At 45.1% G+C, this 16,887-nt stretch overlaps 1 protein-coding gene across 2 annotated transcripts in view; it reads right to left on the bottom strand.

Moving 5' to 3' along the window:
- LOC307241785 (neural cell adhesion molecule L1-like protein) overlaps positions 1–16,887 on the bottom strand; it is a 63,645-nt gene that overhangs the window by 23,009 nt on the left and 23,749 nt on the right. For both annotated transcript variants that reach the window (XM_080016009.1, XM_080016010.1), the window contains exons 14-23: positions 15,827–15,983; positions 15,275–15,399; positions 14,631–14,738; positions 12,312–12,509; positions 11,604–11,674; positions 11,285–11,507; positions 8,378–8,493; positions 7,608–7,812; positions 6,819–6,941; positions 2,519–2,701 (exon numbers count right to left, since the gene is read on the bottom strand). In XM_080016009.1, coding sequence (XP_079872135.1) covers positions 2,519–2,701; positions 6,819–6,941; positions 7,608–7,812; positions 8,378–8,493; positions 11,285–11,507; positions 11,604–11,674; positions 12,312–12,509; positions 14,631–14,738; positions 15,275–15,399; positions 15,827–15,983 — 1,509 coding nt within the window. The remainder of the gene's footprint in view (positions 1–2,518; positions 2,702–6,818; positions 6,942–7,607; positions 7,813–8,377; positions 8,494–11,284; positions 11,508–11,603; positions 11,675–12,311; positions 12,510–14,630; positions 14,739–15,274; positions 15,400–15,826; positions 15,984–16,887) is intronic.

The raw sequence follows: 16,887 nt of genomic DNA, 5'->3' as shown, positions 1-16,887 counted from the left end.
TATCGTGATTATGAATATTATAGCGATATTTCACCCAGCCTCATACATACGTACGTACATACATACATGCATACAGTACATACATACATACGTACGTATGTACATACATACAGACAGACAGACAGACAGACAGACAGACAGATATACATACATACATACATAAACACATACATACATACACACATACATACATAGGTACATTCCCGTCTGAATCAAGCGGAGAAGGAGAAAAACATTGACAGAGAATTGTGTCATTAACTAAATTCCCGACATTTCACGCATGTAGCGAGAAGGAGAAAATCGTGAGCACGGACACAACTCGGGTGTTCTCGATGTAGAACACGAGAGTCAATAATTTCATCTCTGGAGGAGCCGGTTATTCGTTTTCCTTTTTTACTCCCTCTCTCTCTCTCTCTCTCTCTCTCTCTCTGCCTGACTTGTTGGTGAGAGACATTCCTCTCTGCTTTTTGTCTAGTTTGTGAGACGCTTTATCGCTGCTGCTTTGTTATCTCATGAGACCTGCTGCGGAAAAATAGATGATTTCTCCGCGCCTGCCGCATTGTTCTGCCACGGCTGTTAGTTGTTTTCTGCCGTTTTTCTCTTCCCCCCCCCCCCCCCCTTCCTCTTCCCCGTTGATGTTTCTCTCTCTCCCTCCCTCCCTCTCGCTCTCTCTTCCACTCTCCGTCCGACCCTCCACCTCCCTCTTTGCGTCACTATCTTCCCAAACAACTCTCGCACGCATGTAGATGCAGGTGCATGACACCTGCCCAACAGGCACGGGGAATCGAAAGTGCACGCACCCACGCAGGCGCGCGCGCGCACACACACACACACACACACTTGCTTTCTGCGCTCTGAAAAGGCGCTGACTTTCAATCAACTTAATTTCCTATGCGAGAAAACAGCTCATCACAGCAAAAAAACAAACAAATAAATAAATAAATACCCCCCGCGACGGAATGTGACGTCCAAAGCTAAATTAAAACTCTGCAGCGCCTGGGGTCTTCATGCGTCACAATGATTCCATGATATTTATATGAGACTACACCCTCCTTCCTATCTCTGTCCGCTGACCTGGACACGCCAAGCCAACGTGTGCACTTTTGTCTCCCCCTCTCTCCCTTGTCACTCCATCGGACCCCGTTAACGTCTCCCGGCGCTCCGTGCCCGCGGCGCTGGGGAGAAGAGCGGCGGCGGCGGCGTGAGCCACGCGCCCCCGGGGAAGAGCGTCGCGACGGAGACATTTGATCTCGCCAAACCGAGCCATCCACTCGGCCGCGCTCCCTGACAAACACCTCTAATGGCTCTCACCAGCCCCGCCCACAAAGCGGAGAGGAAACAGACATTTTGCGGAGACACGTTGAGGCAACGGATTGGTTATTGAGTCATTCCATGTGAGGAGTGCCATTTGGGTCCAGGGCTGTGGCGCCATGGCTCCCATCCCCGGGGGGCCGCCCGGCTGCTGGCGATCGGGCGATTCAACGGAGGGGCTCCACTGATTCGTCCGATTCCAGACCAGGAAGCACTTTAGGTTTTCTGCGGGACACGCGATCGGACCCGACAACACGAGCACGAGGCGCAGCGAACCGGACGCGACGCGCCGGCAGCGCGCATAAGCGCCCACGTTCCGGACTCTCCCCCTGTTTGCCAGCGAGCCTATGATTTTCCCTTTGGCCCACGAACCACCTTTTCGTTCGAACCTTTAATAAATACGCGCCAACCGGCGCCGTTTTGCCTCCGCCTGCCTCCCCTCTCTCGTTCCCTGGCCCTGGGCAAGAACACAGCTCAACAACGACATTTGATGAAGTCTATCAAACATAGACTTGCCAAGCTCAAAACATTTAATTTAAAGTTCATTATTAACATATTACATGAAAAAATTATGTTATAATGTTATATGTTATATGTTATATGTGATAATGTTTTTTTTATAACTTAAAAATAAAAATACTGTTTATTTTCATGTCCGTATATAGAGTCATGGAAGTTGCATAACAATTATTATAGAATAAAATATTGTTATTATAATGTATTACCATCACTATTTTGTTCACACAACACATATTAATAAAATATAAAATTATATTATTAATATTAATTTATTATATTAAAAATATTATTTGGAATTCAAATATGATTATTTATATCTGTGTTTTTTATCTCTGAGTATATTTTTAGTGTGTTTTGTGCTATTTTAGAATGAAACGTTCCACAAATGAGACTGTGAGGACCCGTCGTCAAAGTGTGGTTGGAAATTTCGGAACGGATATGTCGCTCCCCCCAGGGGGGGCGCTGCGTGGACGTGCCGTCACCGTAACAAAGGCATCCTTTAAAATGTGCCTTCACAACACATCGTTTCTACTCAGTGGAGTCATGCTTCATCAGATCATCAAATCAGCATGACCTGCATACCACCCTCCACCCATTCTCTCCACCCCTACCTCTCCCTCTCTTTCATCCTCCCCTCCCCCAAACTCGAAGTGCTATCGATTTCCTCCATCCGCCTCCATCCACTCACCCAGCCGGGCGGGGGCGTGGGCCTCCTGCGCCCGGGGCGGTCCGCAGCCCGCCCGGGTGCAGGCGCTGAGCTGGAAGCGATAGAGGGCGCCGCCCTGCAGACCACGCAGCAGCCACTGGGTGGTGTCGGCCCCGCTGATGTTCACCTCCCGCGGATCCTCCACCTCCCGCTCGGTGGCATTAACTATGGAGGAGGGCAGAGGGAGGGAGGGAGGGAGGGAGGGAGAGAGAGAGAGAGGGGGATGTTATGTCGATTCTTATCGTGCGAGTGAACCTTTGGTTCGCTGGTCCAGCTGCACAACGGTCTGTGCCGATGGCGAGACCCTGCGGAAGAAGTGGGCAAAGGTATTTGGCTTCGTGATTTTACATCTAAAAAGCGACAGCAGATGAAGGTGAAGGTGAGAGTCTTGAGGTAAAGAGAGAGGGAGTGAAAAAACGAGGAGATGATTGCTTGTGCACAAACAGAGGCGTGGTGGCAAGTGAGCGGGTGGGAATTACGTTATAAGGGAAGCTGAGAGGGAGGAGTGGGAAGGGAGGAAGGGGGGAAGGAAGGAAAGGAGAGAGGAACTGAGCAAGGCAGGGAGGAAGGAAGGGAAGGACGAATATAACTTCTTTCAAAGAAGGGAGGGAGGGAGGGGAAAAGGAAGGAAGGAGTGAGGGAAGGAGGAAGGAAGGCAGGGAGGGAGAAGGGAAGGAGGAAGGACGGAAGAAAGGGAGAAAGGGAGCGAGAAAGTAGGAATGAGGGCAGGGAGGGAGGGAGGAATAAAGGAAGGAGTGGCGGGAGGAAAGAAGGAAGGAAGGTAGTGAGGCAAAGAGGGAGTGAGGAGGGAAGGTTATAAGGAAGCAGGGAGGGAGGGAAGAAAGAAAGAGGGGATTAAAGTTTGGAAGGGAGGAGGGAGGGAAGCGGTAAGAAGGAAGGACGGCAGGAAGGAAGGAAGGAAGGGGGGGTGGGAGAAGAATGTCTGAGGAAGGAAAGAAGGAAGGAAGGAGCCAGACAACCCCAGAGAAGAGGCGGAAAAAGCCCCGGGGGGGGGGGGGGGAACGTGGCGGAGGAATAATGAGAGAGAACGGAGCGGAGAGCAGGGCAGGAGTTGGGGGAGGAGAAGACGCCGGACGCCAGGAGGACCCGGAGCGGCAGGAACATGAAGGGGCAGAGGAAGGGGCGGCGCAAACGTGAGGAGCGGAGGGAGGGAAAGGTAGCAGGAGCGAGCGAGGGAGGGAGGGAGGAGGAGGGAGGGAGGAGCGCAGCGGCATCCATGATGAGCCGCGGCGTGCGGTGCCACCGGAACCCGTCGTCCCCCGCTTCGCTGAAACGTCCCCGACTCTCCTGCAGACGCGAGGGGGCTTGCGAGGGATTTGGGTGACGAAAGCCGGGCTTCACACCGAGTACGTCAACAGGCGACGATGGCAAACCGGAAGTCCATTCCTTCCGGTGGAGAGTCATGTGCGCGTTTTGAATCGTGCCCGTTTTTTTCTATTTTTATTCGCATTTTGCGAATTTCAAAAAACGTTCATTATTATTGTTGTCTATTATTGCTGGCGGTTTCCAAATAAGAGCAGTTGTTCTTTTTTTATTATAGTGCTTTTAATTCGCATCATTTCTCGCTCGTAAACGTGGGGAAAACACCTCTGAACGTTGATCGAAATCTTTGAAATTTCACCCACTACCTGCTACTACCGGATACTACCACTGATTCAACAAATGAGAAAATATTGATTCTTTTTAATTTCATTCATTTAGGCCGAAAAAGCCCAAAATAATAGAGGGCTCAATGTGGCTTAATGAGCCAATATTGCACAAAAGTATTTCTAAATTCTACCACAAACTGGAGGTCATAGGACGTACGTAGATAAGACTCAGAGTAGAGGGGTCTAAGAGAGAAAGAGGGAAATATATTTTTAAGATAAGATCAAGATAAAGATACTTGATTAATCCCCAAAGGGGAATTCCAGAGTTGCAGCAGCAATGACATAGATGACAAAACACACAATTTCAATTTCATATTTGCAACACAGTATGGTTTTTTTTATGTCCCCATGACCTGAATTAATTGCGAATTTTGGACATTTCGTCCAAAATCCACCAAAGTCGGACCTCTGTTCTATTATTTTCGATACTTCCTGATTTTTCAACCCACCAAAGTTTCACCAAAGCGACACCTCTCCCTCGAGCCGGTGCTGTAAGGCCTTTTTTAAAAGCGACTTTAATTCATAAAAAAAAAAAAAGAAAATAAACATGACACCTATGGTAGTCGCCCCCATCCGCGTTTAAATCAACGTTTTTCTTTCTCCACGAGCCATTCCGCACGGCGCCCTTTGGTGCGTCCGCTCAATGCGCTTGTTGATTGTGACACTGAGGCCCCCCCTTCAGCCCCCTTCAGCCCCCTTCAGCCCCCGCGGGTCCCGCCGTGCGGTAACATCAGTCAAACACCCCGATCTGATGCCGGGCAAACACGGGGGTGCGACGGAGGGAGCGGGGCGGAGGAAGGCGGTGTCTGGCGGAGGAGGGCGGACAGCCGCTGGGGGGGCGCTCGGGCCGAGGCGGCGGGGGGGAGCGTCTCGCGCAAAACAAAATGTCAGCCGTTAAAGAGAGGGGGGGGGGGGAGTGGGAACGGGCGAGCGAACACGACGCCCCGGCCCCCCCCCCCCCCCCCCTTTCTGGGAGGAAACGAGGAGAGGGGTGAAAAGGAGAGAGACGACGGAGGAGAGAGAGAGAGAGAGAGAGAGAAGCCGCCGCCGCCGCCGCCGCCGCCGCCCGCGCGGGAGGGGTTCACATGAAAGAGGAGGAGGCGGCGAGGGACGTTTTCCCGACACCGTCAGCGCCAATGCGCCATCTTGTGGCCGTTCGGAATGATAACCCAAACGGGAAACGGTCTTATCCTGTCCTCCCTCCCCTCCTTCCATTTTTCCTCCCTCCCTTCCTCCTTCCCTGCCTGCCTACTCCCGCCCCCGCCCCCCCCTCCCCTCCCCTCCCCTCCTCCCTTCGAGCCTTCAATCCTGCAAATTAATAATGATTAAAAAAAAACTTGTCACAAACGTACAACTGTGGTATCGCGGCTTTACCTCCAGCTCAGGCTTTAGGTGTGAAACTGGCGTTTATTGTGATGGAGCAGACCTGGTATCACGGCTGGAGCTGATTAATCAGTGCTTCCTTGCAATTTCGATATTGCGACACAGGAGCTGATTTTCACGTTGGCGTAGACGCTAAATCATAACCTAACTATGAGAATGTTCTCCGATGGGGGTCCGAGAAACAAAATCTTCCAGTGCTAATCTCCAAGGTCTAATGCAAATCAAATTGAGGTTCCTTGATGTGACGCAAGGTTGAGAACGACGACGCTAAATGACATGAGTACTGTACACATTCACTCAGGTACAAGTACTGAAATTGAACTGGAGGTGCTGGTTCCAACCCAGTGTGATGTTAGAGGATATGGAGGTGACACCCGCACCCGCACCCACACACCCACACACCCCCACATGTGCAGATACAGAAACACACACGGGCGCGCGCACGTACGCGCGCGCACACACACAGACATGCCACTCACACACACAAAGACATGCCACTCACACACACACACAGACATGCCACTCACACACACACAGAAACACACACACACACACACACACCGCTCATACACACAGACACACACACACACACGCAGATACAGAAACACACACACACATACACAAACACAGACAGACACACACACACACACACACACACACAGACACACACACACACACACACCGCTGAGTACTGTACACATTCACTCGGGTACAAGTACTGAAATTGAACTGGAGGTGCTGGTTCCAACCCAGTGTGATGTTAGAGGATATGGAGGTGACACCCGCACCCACACACCCGCAACCACACACCCACACCCACACCCACACACCCACACACCCACAACCACACAGACACCCACACACCCACACCCACACACCCACACCCACACACGTGCAGATACAGAAACACACACACACACACACACACACACACACACACACACACACACACACACACACACACACACACACACACACACACACTCGCTGGCTGAGTGGATCGGCTCTCTCCAACAATGTGCTTTACTCCATAGTGGCTCTGCACTCACACACACTTCTCCTCCACTTTACCCATAATGCAGTGCTGCAGTGGAAAAGGACAAGTACCATCAGGCCTGAGTAATGAGGAGTAAAACAGGAAGGAAGTGGCGATGGAGTGATTTTGGAGGGTTAAATGGTTTAGGAGCATCCTCATGGTGTGCATGCGTACAGTGTGTGAGGGAAGGTACCTAGCTGGTAGCGGAGCAGGTAGCCCGTCAGGACGCCGTTGGTCTCTGGTGGAGGACCCCACACCAGAGAGATGGAGTCCTCCAGGGCGTTGGACGCCGTCACGATGGGCACTTGTTCAGGAACTGGGAATATAGAGAATATATGGGGGGGAAGGGGATGTGGCAGTAAATGGATTTGAACGGGTAATTTTGTGCTTCAGAGTTTGAGAGAAAGGAGGTGATACAGAGGTGGGGGGCAGACATTGGAGACCATGATGGAGATAAAGAGGTTATTACCCAGGGTAGTTCCCCCTTATCGATGCAGACTTAGATATACATTGACTGTTTTATCTCGCTCAACAATGTTGTAATTTTTTAAATATTTGTTATAAATTATAATATAAATAATATTTTTATATTTATAATAGAATATTAATTATTAATAATAAAATATATATACACATATATATATAATATTTGTTATAAATATTGTTTTAAATTCACACAATGTCAAACTAAAAGGTTTCACTCGGTTGCCTGATTATTACTGATCGTGTTCAGTTTCTAAACAGACGGCGGTGTAGAATGTATATTTTTATTTTCAAATGTTATTTTTTATTTTTATTTTATCGATCCCTCTGGGGGAGCAATCCTAGTATCCTGCGCGTCTAGCAGCGGATCAACAGCGCTGGCTGACACCGGGTGGCAACCAGACCGCACGAGACGCTTGCTGAGAGGCAAGGGGGCGGCTGGGAAAACGTTAACGTGGAATCTACGATATAATTCCTAGCAGACGGATTTCCCGCTCACCCCCCTCCGGCGTGTGGAAGGTGACGGGGTCGCTGCTCGGCCCCTTGCCCTTCCTGTTGAACACGTTGACGGTCAGCGTGTACTCGGAGAACGGCCGCAGCCCCGGCACGGCGGCCTGGCTGCGGTTCCCCAAAAACGCCAGCGAGTTCCGCTCGTCTGGTACCCAGTGGTGGTGCAGCAGACTGCGCCTCCTCATCCAGTGCACCTGAGGGAGGAGAGAAAAACCCTAAAATAAAAACACAAGAAGTGGACTGTGTGTGTGTGTGTGTGTGTGTGTGTGTGTGTGTGTGTGTGTGTGTGTGTGTGCTCATTAATTCTGCCTCTCCGTGAGGAGAAGCGGGAGTTTGACAACAGATCAAATATGGAGTGTGTGCACGTCAGCATCAGCAGCGCTATGCCGCCCGCGTTCACACCCAGCTCCACGTGCACACTGAGCTTTACCGCCTACAGGAAGAGCTCCTCTCCACGACGTGTAAACATGTCATTTATGGAAAGTCAAACTGAGGAGCCGCAGAAAGTAAAGTTCTGCAAAAGTTATTTTAGACTGCGATACAGTGTGAGATTTACAGTTTATTGAAGGCAGAAAAAAAAAATCCTGTGGAATGAAAGTTAGTAAGATGTGTCTGTGTTAATGAATCATGTGTTACAGCAATGCTTCATATCAATGAGTCTTATTTTAAGAAGTTTGACATTAACTGTCTTAATCAAATCTATGATAACTATTAAGACATAAAGTGGATGGTCAGTCAAATTTTATTTTTCACACTTACATTGTATCCCCCCAGGTGGCCTCTGACCGTGCTGAGGGCCACGGGGGTCCAGCTGACCCTCAGCAGTTTGGCGTGGACCAGCTCCACGGCCACGTCCCGCGGAGCCGCCGTGGGGACTGGAGGACCAGGAGACAGTATGTCAAATACACACAACACAGCAAAATACACACTGAGGGCAGACACACACACACACACACACACACACACTAGCACAAAGCAAACACGTGACACTGAGAAAATTAAGTACAGCCTTTGAAGGCACCTCGGTAACTTTGTACTTATTGCGACCCCTTGTAGCCCTAAAGCAATGGTACTCAAACTGTGGGGCGCGTCCCCCCCAGTGGGGCGCGGGGGGATTGCAAGGGGGATTCGAGAAAATGATTAAAGATTAAAAAACGGAGAAAAGTAGACCCTTGAAAATAGTAAATTAAAATAAAATGTATTTATTTTATTTATTTACATTTTGGTTTTCATTATCATTATTATTATTATAGATTTTTTTCCATTAGTTGTGCACCTTTCTGCCCCTTTAGACTGTGAATACGCATTGTCACAGCTCGGCCTGGTTTACTAAGGGGCTCGGCAAGAAAACGTTTGAATACCACTGCCCTAAAGGTACAATGCTTTGTTTTCTAAGAGTGTCTACACACACCAAGACCTAGAAAAGTCAACATGGGACATGGATCCTCTGACAAAAAAGTCACATGATTCACACGTGAAAAAAAAACAAAAAAACACACGCGACCGTTTTCAAATTTTAACCACAAGCATGTGAAAATATGTGTTTTTTTACAGTAACAAATGACATGTATTAAGCAGTGTGCTATATATGAAACCCATATACCATACGCGCGTGTGCGCACACACACACACACACACACACACACACACACACACACACACACACGGTAACATGTGTTTTAGTGTGAAACGTCACGTGACGCTGTGACCCCCCCACCCCCCGATGGGGGCACTTTCCAGAACAGATTTTTTTTTTTCATAGAAAGACTCAGCTTTTTCCTGACGTGGTTGTTTCTTACGAATTAAGTGAGATCGTGTCACAACAACAATTATCACTGTGACGGAGGGCGGGGTGTGGGATAAAAAGCAGCTGCACACAGACACGATCACAACGCACTCACCCTACAAAATCGATCTGACAAATCGAAAACTCCGTTCCCGCGAACCCAAAAGGCTCTATTCTATTCATTATCTATTCGGTTCTTCCTGTTTCCCCCTGAGGCTCCATCAAGCGACTACAGCAACACACACCTAAGCCCAGGCTCACAGCCAGGGGTGAAAAAATACAAAGAAAATCAAGGAAAGAATTGAACTTAACCTGACACATTCTGCCGCAGACAGTGCCACAAAACGACTGGAGGCAGGAGAGACATTCACAGTGAATCACAGGAACACAAGGTGAACTGGTGAATAAAACATGAGCATTTCCTGAGAATTTGGAGCGAATTCGCATTTTTGCAACGTTTTTCTTTTCGGCGCCCAAAAGCCTTTAGCCAAGATTCAACGCTTAAGATTCTTTGTTTATCACACATAGTCAAACTCAAACGGCTGTGCTAATCCATCCATCCATCCATCCATCCATCCATCCATCCATCTATCATCCATCTATCTAGAACATCCATCCATCTATCTAGCACATCCATCCATCCATCCATTCATCCATCTATCATCCATCTATCTAGAACATCCATCCATCTATCTAGAACATCCATCCATCTATCTAGCACATCCATCCATCCATCCATCCATCCATCTATCATCCATCTATCTAGAACATCCATCCATCTATCATCCATCTATCTAGAACATCCATCCATCTATCTAGCACATCCATCCATCCATCCATCTATCATCCATCTATCTAGAACATCCATCCATCTATCATCCATCTATCTAGAACATCCATCCATCTATCTAGCACATCCATCCATCCATCCATCCATCCACATCCCTATCTATCTATCCATCCAGCCATCCATGTATTTATCTATCCATCCATCCATCCATGTATTTATCTATCCATCCATCCATCCATCCATGTATTTATCTATCCATCCATCCATCTATCACGACATCCATCTATCTATCTATCTATCTATCTATCTATCTATCTATCTATCTATCTATCTATCTATCTATCAATCACATCCATCCATCCATCCATCCATGTATTTATCTATCCATCCATCATCTATCACATCCATCTGTCACATCCATCCATTGTCATGACATCCATCTATCTATCTATCTATCTATCTATCTATCTATCTATCTATCTATCTGTCTGTCTGTCTGTCTATCTATCTATCTATCTATCTATCTATCTATCTATCTGTCTGTCTGTCTATCTATCTATCTATCTATCTATCTATCTATCACATCCATCCATCACATCCATCCATCTATCTATCCATCTATCACATCTATCCATCTATCTATTTATCACATCCATCCATCCATCCATCCATCCATCCATCCATCCATCTATCTATCTATCTATCTATCTATCTATCCATCCATCTATCCATCCATCCATCCATCTATCCATCCATCCATCTATCCATCCATCCATCCATCTATCCATCCATCCGTCTATCTATCCATCTCAAAGGACCTGCAAGAAGTTCTGACGTTGGGATTCTCATGGGAGTCCCTGAACTTGTGAGTGACTTTGATCCTTCCATTCTTATAGATTTGTAGAGATTCTTTCTCTAAATGTACAAAGGTTGTTGGGCGGCTTCTCCCTCCAATTTAACCCCTGAGAGGAGCGCATGTCCCCATCGATTCTTTTCATAGTAACATACGTCGTCTCTGTACATTCCGGTCGAATCTACGTTGTTTTTCCTCTTAATCTTTAGACGGGACCTCCATGCTTTCCGTCCTCACCGTCCTCCCCGGAGTACCCGGTCACCACCCTGGGCTCGGGCCCCCAGCCGTGGCTGTTCCTGCTCTGGATCTTGATCTCGTAGGGGACGAAGGTGGGCGTGTTCTTCACCACGAAATGATGCCTCTTCACCAGAGTCTCGTTCCAACTGTCGTCCACCCCCAGATGCCGGTAGCTCACCTTGTACTCCAGGCCCGGGCCGTTGTGCTCAACGGGCAGCAGAGGCTAAAAGAATTATAATCAAGGCAAACACACTGTAGGTCCATAACGCACGCATTCCAGCACATGCTGTGGTGGTTAAATAGAGGTTCCTCCACTTACCTCCCAGCTGATGTCCATCTGGTGAGGGAGGTGACCCTGGATTTTGATGTTTTCTGGGTTCCCATCCGGAGCTTTGGGTACAGATTTTAGGTAAAGATTTTAGATACATTTATTTCTTTTTTTTTTAATATTCTCATACTCACAAAACTACTGCTTCGGGAGCTAGTTCTGTCAGACAACTCGACAGCGCCACGTGCTTCCACACCGTTACGGGCCAGCCTATTTAAGCATCCATGGATTATATAGAGAGATCAAACCTATTTAACTAAATTAGTATTTAAAATACAACAATCAAATATTCATATATCAGTCTCGGAAATGGCACCATGTTCTCATGTGTATATGCAGTGACCAAGACCCCAAAGTTGGGAAACTCTGACTTAACTGTTTTTTTGACCTCTTTACTTACTAACATGGACCTTAAGTAAAGGACCGGGCAGGACTTCAGGAAATATTATTATGATTTATATTCATATTTATATTTATATTTATATTTATATTTATATTTATATTTATATTTATATTTATATTTATATTTAAAGGAACCAGTTATTGAAGCTCCATAGAAAGTAGAATTTCAAACATGCCCTGAACATCCCACCTCCCGCTGCTGAGAAAAGCCACTTCCAAGGAAAAGAAAAGAAAGCAAAATCTGAGCTACACGCCTTGCACAATAGATGGAAAAGGTTATGGACAGAAGGGTGGAACCTGCAGGGGTGGTGGAGTATCTGTGGGTGGGCGCGCTGGGGGGCCCGGGGCCCACGGCGTTGACGGCGTACACTCTGAACTGGTAGTGCAGGTTGCCGTGCAGCGTCAGCTCGGCAGTTGCCCGGTTGCCGGGGACCCTGTGCAGGGTCCTCCAGCGGCCCGGCTCCCAGTGGCTCTCCTCGAACTCCACCAGGAATTCTGGGAAGCAACAAGAAAATATGCTGGGCCTGAAAAGCGGTGTCAACAAATTTGTGGAGGAAATTTGAGGGAATTTCTCAGATGGCGCGCGACACATTCTTCAACACATCAACCCACACAGAGGTTGTTTGATCCAAACTCACACAGAGAGAAAGGCAGCATGGACACAGAACCCTCTTACAGCTCACACAGAATTTGTTTCGTATTCCTCACACAGAGAAACGGGGGAAATGTGCAGTACTAGAGTAGAAGTAGCGGTTACTAGTTACTTCCCAGCCCTGAATAAAAGTGTGGTTTCCCCTGAAAAGAGATAATAACAAAGTGAAAGTGTCTGCCTCTGCCTCCTCTTTCTGCTTTTGGCAGGAAAAGATGTGACATATTTTAATAATTCATCCCTGTTCACAACAGCTCCACAGCTCTGGCAGCAATGGCAAGGAGGCTTCAAATTATGTTGAAGACATACGCCTGCGACGTGCGGAGGAGAACGAGGAGGAGAACGCTCCACTCTGCACATAAATTATTCTATTTCTATTTCGGGAAAAAAACTGTTTTTATTACACAGTGTATTGTTTAGTCCAACAGAATGTTTGAGTGTCTCAATGTGAGATACAAACAGAAACTTGTGTTTTGCGTGGCCAGAACTGGCAACAAAGGCTTTTTTATCTATTTTTTATCTATTCTATTGATGCCTACAAACTGTTTTTCAGAGAAACCTTTTTTTTGTTCCTTGTTAAGCGTAACCAACAGAAAAACCCTGCTTGAAATTCATTCGCATGCTCCGCGTAACATTGAATCCACACAACGCATGCAACATAATTATAATTACCACGCCTTTTCCACTGACTCACAGTAACAATCTCTTATTATACTGTATCTGTATGAAAAAATAGTAGAATATGTACATAATGAACATAATGGAAATTATGCTCATATACACTTGGTGGGTTTCTCTGGTTTGATTATAATTGTCATTTATATTTTTTACTTTTTATTTTTCTGCAGAACTAACACACCCAAAAACATATAGTGATGACATCTTTTTTTTTCTTTTGATGAATATACGTTTTGTATTTCTTACTTTAAAGAGATTAAAAAAAAACGTATTGAGAAAAAAACAAGTTGCCTTGAGAATTTCTGTGGTATGAACACTTATTTCAAAATATAAAAGCTGAATTAGCAGCAGAATATTTTGTGAGTTATGTGACATAGAGACATGTGCAAATCATTCTAAAGTGAGAAATGGGAAATTGGCTTTCTGATTGAATTGCAGTTGCGCTATATTACATATATGTGCTCTTAAATATTTAAAGTGGTAATCCATGAGATTATTTTGTAAATAAAGTCCCATATTATATTTATATCTTTTAGCCGGCACTTTATGAGAAACAGCCATTCAATGCATTTTTCTTTACACATATGCTCCTCTATGTGCAGTTTTCAGACCTGCCACCCTCGGGAAAATATTTTGAGTACCATGACAGTGTAACAGGGAGTCAATGTGTGAGTTACTGCAGCTAAATGACTCCATCAGTTATTCACACCGAAGCCGTCTGGTAACGAGGCTCATCACATCGTATGCAAGATACTACCACTTAATATATGCAGTATGCTAATCCGTCTCATTAGGGTATACCCCTTCAGAGTCTTGATTTTTTAAAGTCTGACCGTCACGCGATCTGATCTCGTTCACGTGGTTGGACAGCTGCACATACAAACTACCGCTGCCATTTGCAGTCACCACAATAGTGAGAATGCCGATTTTGCCAGTGTTTATTATTGTTCATTACTTACTATGGAACAATAATAGAACATGGAACGTCGATGAGTTCCAATAAGATGGGGCTCCAAGTGTCAGTATAGAGCAACCTGTAACTCTCAATGAGTTTTAGTAGGATACAACATATAACTAATGTGTAATCCATCGCAACACAAACAACGTTATGGATTCGCACTTTAAAATCATACCAAAATGAATGAATCTGCTACTGTAGGTTTGAAGCAGCCAAACTGTTTCTGATGCAACTTTGATGTTTCTATTGATGACATCTTTTCCAGATTTTTTTTTTTTTTGTTTTTATTTTTTTTGCTGAGAGATGCTAATGGAGATGCTTGGTTTGGTACCTGTGACAGGGCTGTTGTTGTCGCTCCCCGGCTCCCAGGACAGCGCCACGGTCCTTCCCCCGGACATTTCCCAATTCAGATCCAAATTCTGCGGCGCGTCGGGAACGTCTAAAGGCGGAGCCGCCGCGTCCCGTCCCCAAAAACAACAAGTTAGTGTCAATCAAATTAAATAAACATCTGTGGGATATAAATATGGTAATGAGCATTCCATAAAGGAGATTCATTTGCATGATTAACTTTGATCCACAATGCAAAAAGACTCTGTTGGATTACCTGTATGATTAATATAAGTTTCTTTTACTGTGATTTTTCTTTTCTGTTGTTATTTTCTAGTTTTTTAGTTTTTTGTTAATTTCATAAACTATATTAATTGTTTAGCATGAGATTAATTGTATAATGCCACATTTATAAATGTAGGTTTATTCTACATACTCATATTTTTCTGGTTTTATTTCAGGTATCTTGCATATAATACTTTTTTTTTTGGTATTTTTCATTGTTATTTTTACATTTTAAGGTTTATGTCTATTGTTCATTGCCAAATCTTTTTGCCTACTGTTCCCCATCCATCCGCCTATCTGTCCAGCTATCGGTCTAAATATCTATCTATCTATCTATCTATCTATCCATCCATCCATCCATACCCAGGACGGTGAGCAGAGCCGAGGCAGCGTCCTCGTCCAGGTGGGTCCTGGCTGTGCAGGTGTACGTGCCCTGGTCGCTCTGGTTCACGCTCATGATCTGCAGTACGCCGTCCTCCACAGAGATCCTGGGGAACCGGGGGAAAAACCATGATATTAGCTTTTGACGATTAATGAATGAAATTGTCTTAAATAATCAACATTTCTACTTAATATATGGGTGACATTGTTGATAGCTGTTATTGTCTCTTTTTGGACAATTTTTTTTATCAGAAATACTTTGTAATTATTTTAATACAGATAGGTTATAATAATAAAAGTAATAAATTTAAATCAAAAAAATTATATATACAACAATTGTGAGGTTTGTAGTTAGCAGGTTATGGTTAGTTATAGTTATTTTAGTAGTTGGTAACAGGCTAGGTTAGGGTATGTGTATATATATATATATATATATACAGTATATATATATAAATAAAAACCTATATAAAACCTAACCCTGACTAACCCTAACCTGCTGCCAACTACTAACCTAACCCTCACGGAGCGTCCTACCTGGGAGCCTCCATGATGATGTCCTCCCCGTCCCTGCTCCAGATCACCTGGAAGCTAGAGGCCAGGGTGGGGTCATACTGAGCGTGGCACCGGAGCCTGGCCGCTGACCCAACACTGATCCTCAAGTCCTGGGGCGCGGTGGTGATCTTGGTGGGGTCTGGACGGTGGTGCAGAATCCGAAATAAAACACCACAAAAAAGAACAGACAATAGGAAGGGTGATAAGTATCTGACATGAGAAATGAGCATTGTATAATTACTGGAGGAATGCAAAAATATTCAGTTTTAATTTATATATTTTGCACCTTCTTCCGACAATATTTCTTTAGCAATTTGCACTTTTAATGATTGAATAGTGTTAAAATTTGCATTCACAAGTACAGTACATTTTCCATCCTGTGGAAGTGGAATTTTGGCAGAAGTCTTTTTTTTAATTAATATTATCTATTTTGCAATTTATTTTCGTCTAACATGTAACACAGGCCACTTAAAAATGTCAGTTTTGAAGTTCACAGCTTATGTGTCAGCTTTCACAAATTCACAAACCCCATCATGAAAACCTGTTTAATAAACATCAGAGAGGTGTTAACTACCATTTCTGTTTCGTCTATTGAACCTAAAATTAAGATTAATGGTCTCAACTAGAGATGGATTTTTCCAGACTGATACTGATCCAATATATCTTGCCTTTAACAACTAGTAAGCTTTAAATGAGCTATTCTTATTTATGTTAGTATTTTTCGACGGCCACCGAAGAGCACTGTTCTCAAACTGCTCCAACACTTACTGTACACGATGACCATGACCTTACAGGAAGAAATACATCACAACATGACTTGTGAAAAACACAACTTTGTTTCATTCAGCTAAAATATTTCCACAAAAAGAAAAAATAAATATCAATCAAAAAGCGATTGTTTCGCAAAATTACAGCATTTAAAACAGATCTCAAACTCAAATTCCCGACAGTACTCTGTTGAAAATAGACGTAAAAAAAAATTCGATTTTATTTTTTTATGATTTTGTATCCTGAACACATTAACGAAAGTTGCGTAGATTCAT

The sequence above is a fragment of the Zeus faber genome (assembly GCF_960531495.2).
Source record: "Zeus faber genome assembly, chromosome: 15".
Lineage (NCBI taxonomy): Eukaryota > Metazoa > Chordata > Actinopteri > Zeiformes > Zeidae > Zeus > Zeus faber.
Note: the sequence above shows the minus strand (reverse complement) of the source record. Positions and strands in the feature narration are given on the sequence as shown.